We start from the raw sequence: 17,171 nt of genomic DNA, 5'->3' as shown, positions 1-17,171 counted from the left end.
ATTCATTGCTGACTATTTGATCATTTCATTCATTTGTCTATCGTGTAATCAGATTTTATGGCTGGTTAGTTAATTGCAAATCATTATCGTTTTCTCATATTTCTGTATGAGTTCGGATTTGGAAATTGGTTTGCATCTGAGGAATATATCAGCTTGGTTACTTAAGCTAAGGAACCGAATATTTGCAGTTTTTTCCTTGTACCAGAAGCAATCACAGAACCCTTCATTCAGTTCCTTAGTAAGAGTTGCTGAATATTGTTATGGTGTTGAGGGATTCACACACTCGCTACTTTTGTTTTTCCTGGAAGTTGTTAATGATAAAAACACAAAAAGAAACTACAAACGCAGGGAGCATAGATGATGAGGATTCGCCCCTACCCTAATGCAAAAGAATGCATTCCTTGAAGATTACTTTTACGACTCCCTGAAAACTCCTTTAAGCACACAGTCCATTCAATCACTTTCCATTTAATTCTTTGGAAGACGTTGTCCAGAGATTCCTCTTTGCTTCTAAATGTTCTATATTGTGCTTTTTCCAAATTACTGGTAAAAGTTAATTGCCACTTTGCCCTACCCTCTTTCCAAACCTTCCCAATTCCAAGCATCAAAGAAAGCTCTGATTGTCCTAAGCGTATCCATGCCATCCTAGAAAGTTCCAACTTGAAGCCATACAGCCCTTGGAAAAGTGTAATACAGGAAAGATGATCCACTGCATTTCACAAGCAATACATCTGTTGCTTTCTTGGTCCATGGTCAGCACCTTATCCTTGCCAACGAGCCAGCCAAATGCAACCACTCTTGAAGGTCCCGGATAAGATCAAAAGCATGGGTGGGGCCTCCCTTACTTGTCATCCTCTCACCACACCTCATAGAAGGACTTGGCCCCAACACTTCCAGACCTCTCTAATCTTCTCTTTTGCCGATAACAACCTCCAAGCTGGGGAGTTGTCCCATTCAGATGCTTCTAAAATCTTGTAATTCCCTAATTTCATCATCCTTTTCACCCCTTCTGAACTGCAGTGCCCAGACAATTGGCTGTTAGATAAGGAATAACATTGTCCGAAATTTACTTCTTCAGTTGGAACTAGCCAATGGTACAACATGAAGTTTTGATTTAGAGGAACATTACCACACCAAATTTTCTCCCGGAATGTAATCTGAGACCCCCTATGGTAAGGACCATCCTTTTATAGAGTCATTCTTCCACCTTGAACACCGCCTTCTAAATTCCAGAGGCCCTATACTAGGATGTTGCCCAAGTGTACCCACCCTCATGCTCACCATATTTGGAAGTGATGATTACCCACCTCAACAAATTAGCCTCCTCCCAAAACCTCCAAGCCACTTGCTTGGAGAGCCTTATTCATAAATTTCAATGTTTTGTTCCCTACCTGCCCTGCCTTTTTGGCATACAGACTTCTCATTCCACAAGATCGTATTTGTGTCTTTCTTCAAATCCCTTCCATAAGGAATCTCTTTGCAGTCTCTCTAGTCTAGTTACCACCCTAACCATTAATGGAAGTGCGACATGAAATAAAATCGTCACGTTAACAAAGTTGATTTGTTGTGTGATCTGCCCTTGAGCAACAAATATCAACCTTTCCATGCTGTCAACTTTTTCTCTATTCTCTCAACCACAATATCACACAATTGTTTTGTTGAGTTCCACACATGACCAAAGCCCGAGGAAGTGAACGGCAATTTCCCTGCCTGAAGTCCAAAGTACCTGCCAAGGCACTACCACTTTCTCCCTGATTAACTCCTAAAATTTCACTTTTTTGCAAATGTAATTTTTATCAATGCAAAATCTTCCTTTAGTTCATAACTTTGGGCACTCATTACTAATGATACTAGGAATTCTGCAGTCTTTCAACTTAGATGTAACTTCACTCCTCTCCATTCAGCGCAAAGTTTGCAAAACTAAGCCTAAAATCAGTATGAAGTTAAAGCTTTCTTTGCCTTTAGTATATCAAGAAAGTGAAAATGTTTGTCCTTTAAAAAAAATAAATATATGTTTTATTTTTCTTTTTATCTTTTGAAGGGTAACAAGAACTTTAATTGAAAAGGCACTGAACTGGAGCCACATATTACTTTTTTTTTTTTTTTTAATAATATTTGTTGCTACCTTGTAGAAAAGGATATTATAGTGATAAAACTTAATTAACAATATTATTTACATGTAATTGCAACATACGCATCAATGGGAGTTACTTTCTGCCAATGTATCACGTGAAATCCAAGGCTTTGTTGAGCCCCGCTACAATGATTACCTGAATAAAAAATGAGGTCGATTCACTCATCAGCTGCTCTTTATGAAATCATGGTAGGGTACCTCTTTTGGATAGCTCGAATTTTTTACACATGTTGAGTTGAGCACATGGATGCAAGATGGATGGTATCTCACCTCCATTGAAGCGCACGTAGTGTTTCAAATATGAGTGATATTATTGATAATATATCCAGTATTATCGGTATCACCGAGTCAGTGATACTGAAATTGTTGGCATTTAAAAAACTTTCAAATTATTGCCGATATTTTCGATAATATGGTAACACTATCGATGTCACCGATCTTTTGATAAGACCCTTCTAAAAGTTCCCTAGTATTGGTATTGCCATCGATAAGATCCCCGATACTAGCGATAATATCCTCGATACCAAGGAAATATTCATAAATATGCGAAAATCCCAAAAGCCCAGACAAATTCCTTTTTTTTTTTAGGGGGGGGGGAGGGTGGTATAATTTTGGTTTTTATTGAATCAAATATTACATTTGGGGGAGAAATCTCAACTCAAAGTGGAGACGGGCCTTAACTCTAAAGTGACGAAAAAGGTGATGAAAAATCTATACAAAATTATTTATTTATTTATTTCAAATGTCAACATGGATTGCTATGGAAATCCATGTCTATGCATGATTTTCATTTAAGTGGAAAATGAAAATTGGGGAGAAGTTAATTTCTCCATTTTTATATTGGAAAATGTATTTTGTCTGTTAATTAATGTGGAAATTTTATATATTGATGAGTGTTGGCCGATCTACTAATAGGCTACAAATTTTCATATTTATCTTGTACAAATTTGTTTCAAGAGCACATGGTTAAAGGCCCCTATAAAATGGAAACTTATTATGTATAATTATTTTTTTGCAATATTTTGTTACTAAATGGGTAAACATGTGCTTTTAACATCTCCCAAAGTTTCATTGAAAAATTTCACATTTTTCACAACATTTTCCTAATGTTTCCCCCAGAGAACAATATTTTTTTTTGAGTATCAGCGATGAATCCAATGATATTGGTGATAATGATGTGTTTTTATATCCCTTATCATCATTACATGGAACGATACGATCATACCGATACTCAAAACATTGGATGCATGCGAATATTCCCATAGTTCGATGCTTCTTAGTTTCTGGTGAAGTAGTGGATGGGTCATTTTCAGTTTGCATGAAAAATCATGAATTGGGAGCTTCGATTTTGAGATTTGGAGGAGAAGGACCGAGTTGTAAAAAATTGAAAAAAAAATAATAAATCTCAATTTCTCGCAAATTGGTTGCAATCTTTGTGTCCAAACAAAAAATCAAACATGTATGTAACCTGATTTAGTGATTCTTCTTTTGCTTTTGAATGTATTGCTTGCGTTTCCGCACGTCTTCTTATATTTATAAATTATATGAATAAACTTTGAATATACTTGCATCAATTGAGTTAGGCAACGCATAGATTAGGACCCCATACAAAATAAACCTATTATGTGCACTTGTTTTTTGTAATATTTTGATTTGTAAGTGTGTATTGGTGTCTTTGTTAACAATCACTGAAATTTCATTGAAGAAATTGACCAAATTGCAATGTTTCCCCATGTTTCCAACATCAACGATACATTACGCGATACAACTGATATATCCTATGCGATAACTGATACGTATTTGTATCCCAAGGGTGTGATACATAACGTGATACCGATATCTCGAACACTGGTTACCTTTAAAGAAAAAAATGGTGCACATGTGAACATTCCTCTTCTTTAAATTCACAATGAAATTGCTGAGGACAATTAGCCAAGAATTTTCTTATATTCAAGAACTGCCCTTACTCCTGAGGAACTCAACATTATAAACGTAATAATCACATCATCATCTAAGCCTTATCCCAATTAATTGGGGTAAGCCGCATGAATCCTGTTCTGCCATTACACTATCAATGGCCATACCTTGAGTTAGTCTATAAACATACTTGACGAAAACACTTATTCTTGGGGAAAGATGAGTTATCATTGGGGTTACTCTAATAGTTTCTTTTTGTGGTGCTGACAGGACAATATTATCAATCGAATGGATGTTTTGAATCCTCAGGTATTTTGCCTTATTCCTATGAAAAAGAAAAGCAGTAAAATGTCTCCAACACCTTTTTGCATGGCACTTAGCATCTTTTTACTTGGTATTGTGGCCCATTGATATTTTGCCTTTTTCTTTCTTTCATTAATTTTCTTTTGCCTATTTTTTTTTTTTTTTTTTCCCGTGTATTCCTTTTGCTGATGATTAAAAGAAAAGGTTAGGGTAGCAATGGGTTGGATTTGGGTCTAGTCATTGTTAGCCAAGCCTGACCCATTTACTAAACAAGCCAAGAATTCTGGCTCAACCCCATAGTGTAACCCGAAACATTTAGCCCAGCATGACCTAATTCAGGTTTAAGAATGGAATTTGGGACTCAAGTTATGCCCAGCCTGACCCAGTTATTGAATACACACGTATATGCATATATGTATATATGTATGTTTGCTATCGTTATTTTGTTTCGGGTTATGAGCTGCGTCATCCAGCCCAACATATTAATATAGCCTATATGGGTGGATCAGTTGGGTAGTGCTCAAATTAAACCAGACCCATTTACTTAAAGCAGACAATATTTCCAGCCCAAACCCAACCCGCTACCCACTTAGCTTGGCCCAAACCCGGCCTCAAAATTAGGTTGGGCCCATTGACCTGTGGACCAACCCGACACATTCATGGGTTTAAGACTCAGCGAGTTGGGCTGACTCGTCCAGTCTTGAGTTGAATTGCAACTTGCCTAGTTGGGGGTTGGCTCATCTAGGTGACTCGTGCTGTTTAACCTGATCAGGGCTGATTGGGTATGATCAGAGTCGACATAGACGAGTCACATCTGAAATGTCTGAGTGATCCACTGATCCATTGCCTCTATTAAAAGAAGAATCATTTTTATTTTTTGAACCGTATGCATCCAAAGGTGCTTTATGGTTCCTAAATGATACAATTGTCTTAATCAACCAACTTTATCAAGAATGATTACTTTTTTAGGCCAAGTAAAGTGCGTTATCAGGTGGTTTGTTCTAAAATGGATTAGATCAATTAAAAAATAAATGATCAAAATGGAAATTATTTTCAAATCCAGTGTTACCATGTCATGGGTATCATGCTGGAAAAAGGAACCGTGGAAGCTGTCCCTTACTGTAAGCAAAATAATGTCTAGCTATATCTAGGCAAGTAAGGCTCTCTCTCATTTCTTTTTGAGTTTCTAGTTCCTCTTATCCATTGTTTCCATAATGGTTACATTCTACTTATTTCACCATCTTTATAGTAAACTCATTTCCCTAATAAAAAAATTTATGAGAAAAGGGAAAAAAGTAAAAAGAAGACAATTGCCCAAAACAATCACCTAGAAAATTTTGTTGGGCTACTTGCCAATGATTTCGTTAGTAGCCATCAGTGCTGCCAACACCATTACAGTCTATCATGTTTATTTTGCAATTTATTTCAAAATTTTATTACACTGCTTCTTTTCTTTTCATCTATTATTACTTTTATCATAGATGATTTTTCATATATAACAATGCTTGAGCGGATTTTCTGATACATTGCTTCAAACGTTTTTCCAGAGCTGCAGAAAGCTGTTGGAACTGTTGGTTTTAGACAATCACCTCACTGTGAGGGAAATGCATCAAACTACATCCAGCAACCCCCCAGCTATACTTGGAAGCCTAGTCAGAAGCCAGCTCGGAAGCAGACCCGCATCGGTGTTCCGAAAGCATTTTTTCGCTAACCCAATGTCTACGTCCCTTCTTTAGAGTGGCCTTGAATCCTCTGCAGCATTTCATCTTTCTTTGTAAGTTGATGTCAATGTTCTTTTTTGGAAATTTCTGTGTTTTTCATTGCAAGGGAGTGACTCTTGCTCTGAGTGACCTTGAATCCTCCACAGCATTTCATCTTTCCTTGTAAGTTGATGTCAATGTTCTTCTTTTATGGAAATTGCTTCGTGTTTTCATTGCAAGGAAGTGATCAAGGTGTTTTGTAATGGTAACGGTGGCCGTAATGGCCACCACCGTTACCTTTACGATACAGGTCGCGATCTCTTTTTTTTATTAAAAAAAAAATCCTGAAAAACCTGTATTTGCCCCGTAATATTGATTAAAAAGTATGGAAAACCTGTATCTGCCCCATAACAGACAATTATAGGGCTGGTATGGCCTTCACAGGGGACGTAACGTGCCGTTAACGGCAATTACGGATTTTTTTATTTTTTATTTTCATAATGGCTATTACGGCAGTTACAACCCTGTAACGCGTAACGGTTGCCACCGTTATGTTATGGCCCCGTAACGGCCTTTACGGCACACCATGGAAGTGATTCTTTTCCATTTCTCTATAGACTGATAGTTCATGGGGAGCATAAATATGGTCAGGCTCTTATCGAGAGTATTTTGACATTAATGATGTGGTCTGCTCTGAATTTTAGGCATTTGATGCCCTTCCACGCCTTGTCTTCTATCATTTGGATCTGCCACAAAGCACGATCCATTTTGATTTTCAGCATTTGGCTGTTCCAGCCCTGGGATGCTATTTTCCACTTTCCACTCAGAGGTTGGAAATTCCAAAACCTGGGCTTGATGGCTTGTTGCTGGTTGGGCATGAGCTAATTTTCTTCTTCTTCTTCTTCTTCTTCTTCTTATGGGCTAGTCTTTGTTTGCTGGGACAAGGCTTTGAGAATGTTGATGATGAGCTATTCTTTGAAGGGCTCATGACATCTTGATGGATGGATTAGATTGATGATTCTACATTTCCTTTCTAATTGATCAGAAACATCCATCTTTTAGAACCTCGGGTCAGATAGGTTGACTCGACCAGTGGGGAGTCCAAGAATGGCTGGACCCGATTAATGATTGGAGATGGTGGTGTTACTTCACCCGGGCAGCCTGGCTTGGTCCTGGCCGGCAAAGGCCTAGGCCCTAAACTTGCCCTAAGGGCTGGGCCCGATATTGAAATTTAGCCCCAGTATTTGGGCTTAGCTAATGATGAATGGCCCGGTCCTTGCATCTGTAGGCCACCATCTACATGAAGAATGGATGGTTTAAGAGGGTGGCAGTTCAAAGAGACTGGTCTCAGGTCATGTTTCAATAATCCAAACTGTTCATTTGCAGAGAGTTGTTGTAGATGGCGTGTACCAAAAAAGAAAGAAAAATCCTAGATTGGTCTAATTCAAACCTTTGATCATTTTAACTCTTTTTATTACCGCTGCGGGCCACAACTATTTGGATCTTATTCCAGCCAAGCAAAAAAAAAAAAAAGATTTTATTATTATTATTATTATTATCAATAAATTACAAATAAAGAAGTCATCTGGTCCTACCTGAGCAATGTAAGTTTTTGGGTTCCTAGTCACTGGGAGCAGCAGGCATTTCATGGGCTACAATACAAAATCGCACTGATTTGACATATCCTAATCAAATAAACGGATTAGGTGTTGCCCGGCTAACACCTTAGTGACTGTTACCCTTACCTTTTGGCCCACCTTAATGATGTGTTGTCTATCCAATCCGTCCATCTGTTTTCCAGCACATTATAGGACGTGGTCTTGAAATTAAGCAGATTCAAAACTCAGGTGGACTTCAACACAGAAACAGTTGTGATTGAGAGCTCCACCATTAAATTCTTCCTAAGACCCATCGTAAGGTTTTCACAACTTTTGATAATATCAACTAGGATGAAGGGAAAATACGAAGATCAGCTTCATCCAAAACTTGTGGCCTACAAAATTTAAACACCTGAGATTTGGATCAGCTTAAGGTTTGTCATCTCATCCTACAATGAGTTGAAAAAACAGATAAAGGTTTGTGACGTTGAAATGGACCCTGATACATAAGATCAAAATGGAAATAACCTCCTTTGTTTCATACTACTATCTTCATTCATAATCTCATGTTATGAAAAAAACAAGAATGGTTTGCTCGTACACCCTGATCCATAGCTCAAGTGGTAAACTGAGTAAAGATACGTTTGAACGCTGAGGTCTTGGTATCAATTCACTAATGGGGGTGACTAACAGTAGAGCTTGTACTGAAAATAACGATCACCAAGTTCTGTGGACCCCACCAAACGATGATGTATGTGTTATATCCAAAATGCCACTCCAATTCGGGGAGATCATTCTACGGCATAAGCCCAACAATGAGGCAATTCCAAAGCTCTGGTGGACTGCTGTGAACGCGTTGGATGGCAAATAAACACCCTGGTGGTCCATAGGAAGGTTTCAAAGGTGGGCATGAGTCCCCACTGCTCTCTGTGGTGTGGTTCACTTGAGCTTTGGTTCTGCCTCATTTTTGTGCTCGTGCCCTCAAATGATCTCGCCAAACATATGGACGGTGTGGATATAACACATGCATCATAGTGGGGCCCAACAACTTGATGACGTAGCCAGGCAATCCGCTTCCATAAAACGGATGGCAAGGGCGGTCCATATAAAAATTAGTCTAATCAGAGCCATGCATCTCTTGAGCGGAGGAGCAGAGAAAGGAAGGTGGTTTAGAAGTGAGGCATACGGTTGGAAAAAACTCCTTCCGCGTGAAATTCCCTCCCATGCAGATTGCACATTCACGCAGATGGTGTGGACAGATTGCCACGGCCTTTGGGCTCCACTATGATGTATGTGTTTCATCCATTCCGTCCATTTATTTTTCCAAATCATTTTATGATATGAGACCAAAAATGAGGTATATCCCAATCTCAAGTGGACCACATTACAGAAACAGTGTTGAATGAGCGTCGACCATTAAAAACTATTTGGGGGTCATAAAAGTTTTGGATCAAGCTGATCTTTGTTTTTTCCCTTCATCTGCGCCTGTATGACCTAATCAACAGATTGGATATCAAATAAACAGTACAATGGGCCTTAGGAGAATTTTAATGGTGGATATCCAATCACTATTGTTTTCTTGTGGTGTGGTCCACTTGAGATTTATATCCTCTCAGTTTTGTGTGAAGCCCTAAACTAAACTGATCTGTAAAAATGGATGAACAGAATGGATGAAGCACATACATCATGATGGGGCCCACAGAGCACAGACCACCAGCCACCGGGTTGGTCGCAGGGGAATAGCCACTCCGTTTCCAGCAATTCCTCTGTACGGCAACTGTGCAAGGATTCTGGGTGGGGCCCACTGTGATGTTTTTGAGAAATCCAACCCGTCCATCCATTTTTCAAGATCATTTTAGGACGTGACCAAAAATTAAGAGGATTCAAAACTCAAATGGGCCATACGAGATGAAACAGTGTGGAAAGGAATGACTACCGTTAAAACCTTCCTAGGCTCCACCTCGATGTTTATATTCCATCCAAACCGTTTATAAGGTCATTTTCACTGAGATGAAGTAAAAACCCCAAAAATTTAAACCGATACAAAACTTTTGTGGCCATATAAATGTATCAACGGTGGTCACTAAATCTCCACTGTTTCCTCTTGTGTGGACCTTATTTTTTGTTTGATTTCCTAAATATAAGCTCAGAAAACGGATGGACGGAGTGGCTTTCTCAAAAACATCGCAATGGGGCCCACACAGAATCACAGGAATTTCATGCGAAATTGACACTAATTTCCTTTCTTACTTTCTCTTTCCTGAACTACCTTTGCTTTCCTCACCTGCCTTGACTTTCCTTTACCCCGATGTATATTGTAACTCTATAAATATGTTATACAAATGTATTTAAACTCAATTCTTGCTTATAAAGATTCAAAATCATATAAATGTGAATTAAAAATGAAATGTGTTTCATTGTAATAAATAAGCTAAATAGGTAATTTCTTTCTTTTTAATTATTATTATTTTTTTATTCCTGAAAATTTTTATTTCATTTATTTTGTATGCTGCTAAATTTATGAATGTCAATGGGTAAGGCTCATCAAGCAAGCTTGGCCATAATTAGCTCAAAATCAGGGCCAAAAGTATGCTTAGGAGTGCCAATTACAAACACTAACTAAAATTTATTTTTAACTAATGTGTATGGTTAATACTTCTAAGATAAGTATATGTTAATAATATTGGTTCAGAACCATCAATTTTACTAAATTTTATATCTGTTTATTTCTGTTACCGGTACACGTATCAAAATAATTTAAATCCAATTGAGACATTAGAGGAAACTAAAAAAGCTATCTTTATTTATTCTTTTAATTCATTGCAATATAATTCATACAATTTATATTTTATAGCTTTTTCATATTTTTAGTGGGCCTTACGATATGAAACTCAAGTGGGCCATACGATATGAAACAATGGGAAAATGAATGCCTCTAGTTGAAACCTTCCTAGGTTCCACCTCGATGTTTATATGCCATTCAAACCGTTTAAAAGGTCATTTTCCTTGAGATGAAGTGAAAAACCAAAAACTTGACCAATACAAAACTTATATGACCATATAAACATTTCAACAATGGTCACTAAATCCCCACTTGGACTATACCTCAAGTCCACTAGCATGGAAACTCATGATTAATTATTGTCAATAAATGTTAGAGAGAAAAGGAAGTGGGGTCCTTGACTTAGGTGGACCCCACTGTGGTGTTTACGTGAAATCCATCCTAACCACCATGTGTGTCACCCCATGTTAGGCCCATGAGTCTAGGAAATCAGCCTCATTTCTGATTGAGGTGGACCACATGATTAGAAATAGAGTACAAGGCAAAGCGCACTCTTCGAACTGTTTTCCTTAGTGTGGTCCACTTGAATCACTATGGGATCATTTGGCACCATGGATTTGGGGAGATTTGAGGGGATTTCAAACCCCCTATCTATTTCGCACCATAAAGTAACTAGGGATTTCAAATCCCCTCAAAGAGGTGGTTTGAAATCCAAGATGGAAGCTAGGATTACATCTAAAATCCTCCCATGAGTCACATGTGTAACATGTGTGTCACTAGTATACTAATCTATTGGGCATGTGGCCCATTGATGATATCCAAAACAATCAGATTATCAACAACATCACTAAAATTACTTCTATAGGATGATTTGCGTAGTCCAAACATTATCCATGTAAATCAACGATTAAAAATCATTGGTTAGTCACTCGGATGTGATCCTAGTCCATTGGAATTTTTCTCCTTCCTTGCCACCAGCCACATTTCGTTGAGTCATTTTATCAAATAGCTGGTGAGCAACATTAATGGCAAAGTAACCGAGTCACTGAACTGGTTCAATCCGAGTTCGATTCGAGCTGGATTCGAACCAAGTCGAGTCGAGCTGGGGCCTGCTCGAACTCGGCTCGAACTCATTTTCGAGCTCAAAAAATCAGCTCGACTCGGCTTGAACTCAACTTCGAACCGAGTTGAATCGAGCTTTTTCGAGTCGAGTCGCGCGAACAAACTGAGCTAGCTCGGTTTGTGTACACCTCTAGTCGTCTCTCTTCCAATTGTTTCCATTGTTGTGGGCCCGTGGCCCTCTTGGATCATATGTTAGCCTGATTTTTTGGCTCTAAGGCTAACATGGGATTACACATCTAAAAGTTGGAGTAGATCTCACATACACATCATAGTGGGCTTTGTAAAAACTGGAGGGTGTATGTAAAACTCCTTGAAAAATGAAGTCTTAGGTCGAACTAGCATAGAAACTTACCGTTACTTTCTGTTAATAAATGTAGGGAGAGAAGGAGAAGGGGTTGCCGGCTTGGGTGGACTCCACAGTGGTGTTTATGTGAAATCCACCTCAACCACCATGTGTGTCACCCCGTGCTAGACACAAAAAGTAGTCTTATATGTGATTGAGGTGGATCACACAATTAGAAACAATATACAAGGCGAAGCTTACCCTCAAAATTGTTTCCCTTGGTATGACCCACTTAAATCACTAATGACCTTGATTTTTTAGCCCAAGTCTATGCTTTAGTGTGGCATCCAATGGTTGGAGTGGATTCAATATAATAATCATGGTTGGCCCTGTAAAAATCAAGGTTAGATGTCTATCTTCCAACCATTTCCATTGTAGTGGCCCACTTGAACCATAGGTGAGCCTGATTTTTTGGCTATAAGGCTAATATGGGATTACACATCTAATGGTAGGAGAGGATATGACATATACATCATAGTGTGTCCCTAAAAAAATCAAGGGAGGGCATCCCTAAAACTCCCTGAAAAATGAGGTCTTAGGTCCAACTAGCTGGAGTATAGGTTGAGATCTAACTAGAGATAACTTCCAACCTTTCCTATATGTATGACATCCAACCCTTGTAATAGGTGGACCTCATCATGATCATCACCTTTTGAAAGACTCGGTAAAAACCACTCACTGAGTGGACCACATTTTTGTTTCGCTATTTACCAATGTCTAGATGTTTTATATGGTGTGGCCCAATTAATACTTTGAAAGTTATCATATGGATGTGCTATATTTTGAGGTCCAATAGGTTTGAGTAAAAAAAAAATTAGGGAATAAATCTCGATTTTTGAAGGGGTCCACCATGATGTGTATGTGAAATCCATACCGATCATTAGATGTGTAATCCCATTTTAGGCCCATATAAAAAAATTAGGCTGACCTGTGCTTCAAGTGGGCCGTAATAATGGAAAAGGTTGGGAGAGGGACATCCACCCTTGATTTTTACAAGGTGTATCATGATTATTATATTGAATCCACTCCGACCATTGAATGTCACACTAAAGCATAGGGTTGCGCCCAAAAATTACGTTCATTAGTGATTTAGGTAGGACATAACAAGGGAAACAATTTGGAGGGTGAGCTTTGCCCTGTACACTGTTTCTAATTGTGTGATCCACCTCAATCATAAATGAGGCTGATTTTTGTGTCTTGGGCCTAACACGGGTGATGCACATGGTGGTTAGGGTGGATTTTACACAAAAACCACGGTGGGGTCCACCTAAGCCGGCAACCCCTTTTCCTTCTCTCCTTACATTTATTAACAATAATTAATGGTGAGTTTCTATATTGGTTCGACCTGAGGTATACTCCAACTGGTTGGACTTGAGTGCGCCTTTTTTTAAAAAAAATTATAAAAATAATTAAAAATATATTTTTAAATAAACGCATCCCACATTGTAGGGCATATTTGCCTTGTGAATATAGCGGACGTGTTTTTCATGCATGTTTTCTATGATTTAAATTGTACAAACTGATTTCGAGTATAGTTGCATCACTTCTATTAAACAACGCATAGTTTATAACCATATACAAAGGAAACTTATCATATGTACCTGTTTTTTGGTGATCTGTTGAGTTCTAAGTATGTATTAATGTCTTTTTTAACATCCCCTGAAGTTTCATTAGAAAATTCGACCAATTTCCCAATACATGTGATATTTCCTATGTTATTTTGATATGTTTCCGTATCCCAAGGGTGTGATACATGCACTGATACCAATACTGAAAACAACAGTTGTCATTCAAAGAAAAATACTATAGTTTTGCAGTGTGAATTCATGTGAGCTTGAGCATTTCTATATGGATTTACATATCTGTTATGATATTTTTAGCTGACGCCTGTATGTTTGAGTCTGTTGTGTATATGTTTGCATATGTGTTTGCACTCAGGCTTGTCTCTTATGCATGTGTCACCATTTCAAACTAATATTCTTTCCTTGTTTTGTTACTACTCTACAAGCAGGTTTCCAAATGCCTTGGACTGAAGAGAAGTAAAAACCGACTTCATAATATGTTCTCAATGTTTGGAATTCCCCTCCAATCTGAAAACCATAACAAGTGATTTGTCAAGTTTGGACGCTAAGAAACTTCAGCCATAAGGAGTATCGTAGCTATGATGAGAGTAAGAAGTTGGTTGTTGGTGGAACAGATCCAAGTTTAGGCAATGAGATTACAGGTACAAGTCATGATGTAAAAATTGACACAATGAATGAAGTGCCCAAATCAGGTGCTCCTCCGCTGGAAACATCCGTTCCCATTTCATCAATCCCATCAAAGCTTCGATCTAGTTAGAGGTATCCATGCCTTCCGACTGATGTTGGGGTTCGAAGGGAACAAAGGATACTTGAAAGATTGCAGGTTTTGTTAGTTCCTTCTTTAATTTCTATTTTTGATATTGTGGTACCATTATCTAATAATAATAATATTTCTAGATATGTCTAGATCCAGCCAAGCAATAATTTTTGTAATCGTTTTAGTGTTATCAGACTGGGCAGGGATGTAGCCCCTTTATTCTTTCAGCAGTCTGCCTTGTTAGACTATAGTTTGTTTTGTGTTTTCTTTGCTTTCTCTTTTTTTGTTTTGTTGGTTCTTTTTGAATAAAATTTTCACCTTTCAAAAAAATACACAATAATAATAGTAATAATAATAATAATAATAACGGCAATACCTTCTTATTATGGTTCTCTGCTACATATGGCTTATTCCTCGCAAGATCTATGCAATATTAACTTGTTTGTTTCGTTGTTTCAGATTCTTTTAAAAAAAATAAAAATTCATAAACCATTCCATGTTTGACTAAAGAGTTATCTTCTTGCATTGCGTGCATGGTTAAGTATAGTAAGGCATAAACTTACAAAAGATAATATCTTGGAATATCATTATCTTGGCCTTGGCAATTTGAATTGCAGATAGGTTGTAAATGTTTTAGTTGAGAAATAAGAATTGTGATGTGATCCTTGGAATCTAAATTGCAAAATGTTTCAGGTAGAGACATCAATGAGTGGTGAAGAATGTCCAATAAGCATTATTCATTCTGCCCAACTAAAGGAACAGTAGGAGTAGAGAAATTAGTTAATAAGTATGTGCATGCAGTGTTTGAAGTATCAGTATTGCTACAAGTTTCGGTGGCCAGGGATATGGAAACAATATGATATCGTTGATAATCGGAAATGCAGGGAAAAATGGGAAAAATGGTGGAATTTTCAGCGAAACTTCGGGCGATGTTAAAATATACATATTTACATATTTAAAAATAAAAAATTGCAAAAAGAATGCATATATAAGAAAGCATATGTTATTATAAGAAATTAGTCCAACCATCCCATCCGGCCTATTTAACTATCCGACCTTACATCCAAACATCTATCGATATGCAAAATATCAACAACACATAATATTTCAAGAAATCATCAACAATTGGAAAGGAAATAAAAGTTTGTGGTTTCAATATCGTGCATGTTGCAATATCGATAATATCAAAATATCATCAATATTATCAATGACAAATTGAACACTACATGCAACCATGTGCCCATAAAAAAATTGAAATAATTTTTTTTCTAATAAACAAAATTTTGATGATATCAATACATTGGTTATATTATTGAAATGTCGTCGATACACTTATGATACAAGCATTACCTAAAATTTACATAGTCGAAAATATTGGTGATGCATTAGTGATAATTGATGCATTGATAATACAAGTGACACCAAGAGTTTACATAGTTGAAAATATTGGCGATTACATTAGCGATATTGATATGTTGGCAGTACTTGGCAATTCATTGCTAATACCTAAAATTTCTAATACTACCAGTGTTATCGGTATCATTGAGCTGGAGATAAAGATAATATTGGAGATAATTCAAACATTGCATGTGTATATATTTTAGTGGTATGGTGGACTGTTGAATTGATTTTCATTTTAGTCAATAAAGGTGATAGATTTATTAATCACAGGCTGCAACCAAAAGAATACAATAACCATAAATAAAAAGAAGATTACAGCTCTAGCCAATTTTTTAGAAACTAGGAAATAAGCTTTAGTGCAATCACCCATTCCATAACTTAAGATTTGGCTATTCTGAACACCTCCAATACATGCCCTTTCCGAACCCCAAATTCATGTACCAAGTTTGCCTTCACTTCTTTATCTATCATTCTACTAAGGGCCTCTATAACTACTAGAAATAAATATGGAGAAATGAGGTCCCGCTACCGTAAGCCTCAAGATGTTGAAAAGAAACCATTTGGGAACTATCAACTAAGACTGAGAATCTCACAGAGCTTCCACATTCCCAAATCCAAGACCACCATTTTTTCCTACAACCCATCTGTAACACACTGGTTCTCATAACCCAAGGATAATTACTCGCGAATGAGAACTTGATTATTACATTATGAAGTGTACTACCATACATCTAATTACTAACAAATCCCATGACATAAAGTAAGACGACTACCATATAAGCCATAGATGTTAAGAACATTAACAAGGAAGTTTAATAAATGTAAAGTCAGCAAAATGAAATCCCTTAGTAGAGGATTTTAATTACAATCCGTGAAATTAAAAACACATAAAGTTCTAATGACGAAAGCATGTAAATCATAGACTACTGGTTAAGCTCAAACAGCTCAACCACACTGACATGATATCCTTCCTTGCCAGACTCCTCATCAGTCACATCTGGGATCCCTACTGGGGGTATTCTTCCTTCAATAAACCTGCATCTATTTGGTGCAACTGTACGATAGGGTGAGTGATAACTCGGTGGGAATTTGCCTCAAAGATTTCATGCATATCAAAGTATTCCAATATATTTTAAAACTAACTTAGTAATTCATAGTGAGAGATATTATATGAACATGTGCATGAATGTATGGATGTATGTCTAAAGTCATAGACTTGGGGATGCACATCCAACTGTCAAAAGAAGGGGTTACCCGCAGTAAACTAACTACCTGGAAAAGACCATGCAATGAGAGTGCCCAATGTAATTTAGCCTCCTAAAAAAGTATTTAGGATACATCCGAGGAGGTCCTAAAAACTCAAAAAAGCCTCATGTAAAGAGAGCGGCCCATAGTGGCATGAATGCACTCAACCTGAGGGTTATACTAGAATGATAGAATTCTTAGTAGACCTAACAAGAGGTGGCTTACATCAAGCACCTGGTAAAGCTCATATGTTATGCATGAATGTTATGCACCATGATTCTCATGC

General features: G+C 37.5%; 1 protein-coding gene across 6 annotated transcripts in view; it reads left to right on the top strand.

Annotated features, from left to right (window-relative positions):
• The window catches only part of LOC131242975 (uncharacterized), an 87,293-nt gene extending 80,994 nt beyond the window's left edge, over window positions 1-6,299 (top strand). For 4 of the 6 annotated variants that reach the window (XM_058241997.1, XM_058241998.1, XM_058241994.1 and 1 more), the window contains 2 exons: window positions 4,322-4,360; window positions 5,902-6,299. In XM_058241997.1, the coding sequence (XP_058097980.1) occupies window positions 4,322-4,360; window positions 5,902-6,090 (228 nt within the window). In that variant the 3' untranslated portion in view covers window positions 6,091-6,299. The remainder of the gene's footprint in view (window positions 1-4,321; window positions 4,361-5,901) is intronic. The other 2 variants (XM_058241995.1, XM_058241996.1) reach the window with 2 other exon arrangements.
• The last annotated feature ends 10,872 nt before the right edge of the window (window positions 6,300-17,171 follow it).

This window comes from Magnolia sinica, chromosome 4, assembly GCF_029962835.1.
Source record: "Magnolia sinica isolate HGM2019 chromosome 4, MsV1, whole genome shotgun sequence".
Taxonomy (NCBI): Eukaryota; Viridiplantae; Streptophyta; class Magnoliopsida; order Magnoliales; family Magnoliaceae; genus Magnolia; species Magnolia sinica.
The sequence above is the reverse complement of the archived record's forward strand: the minus strand, read 5'-3'. Positions and strand labels throughout refer to the sequence as shown.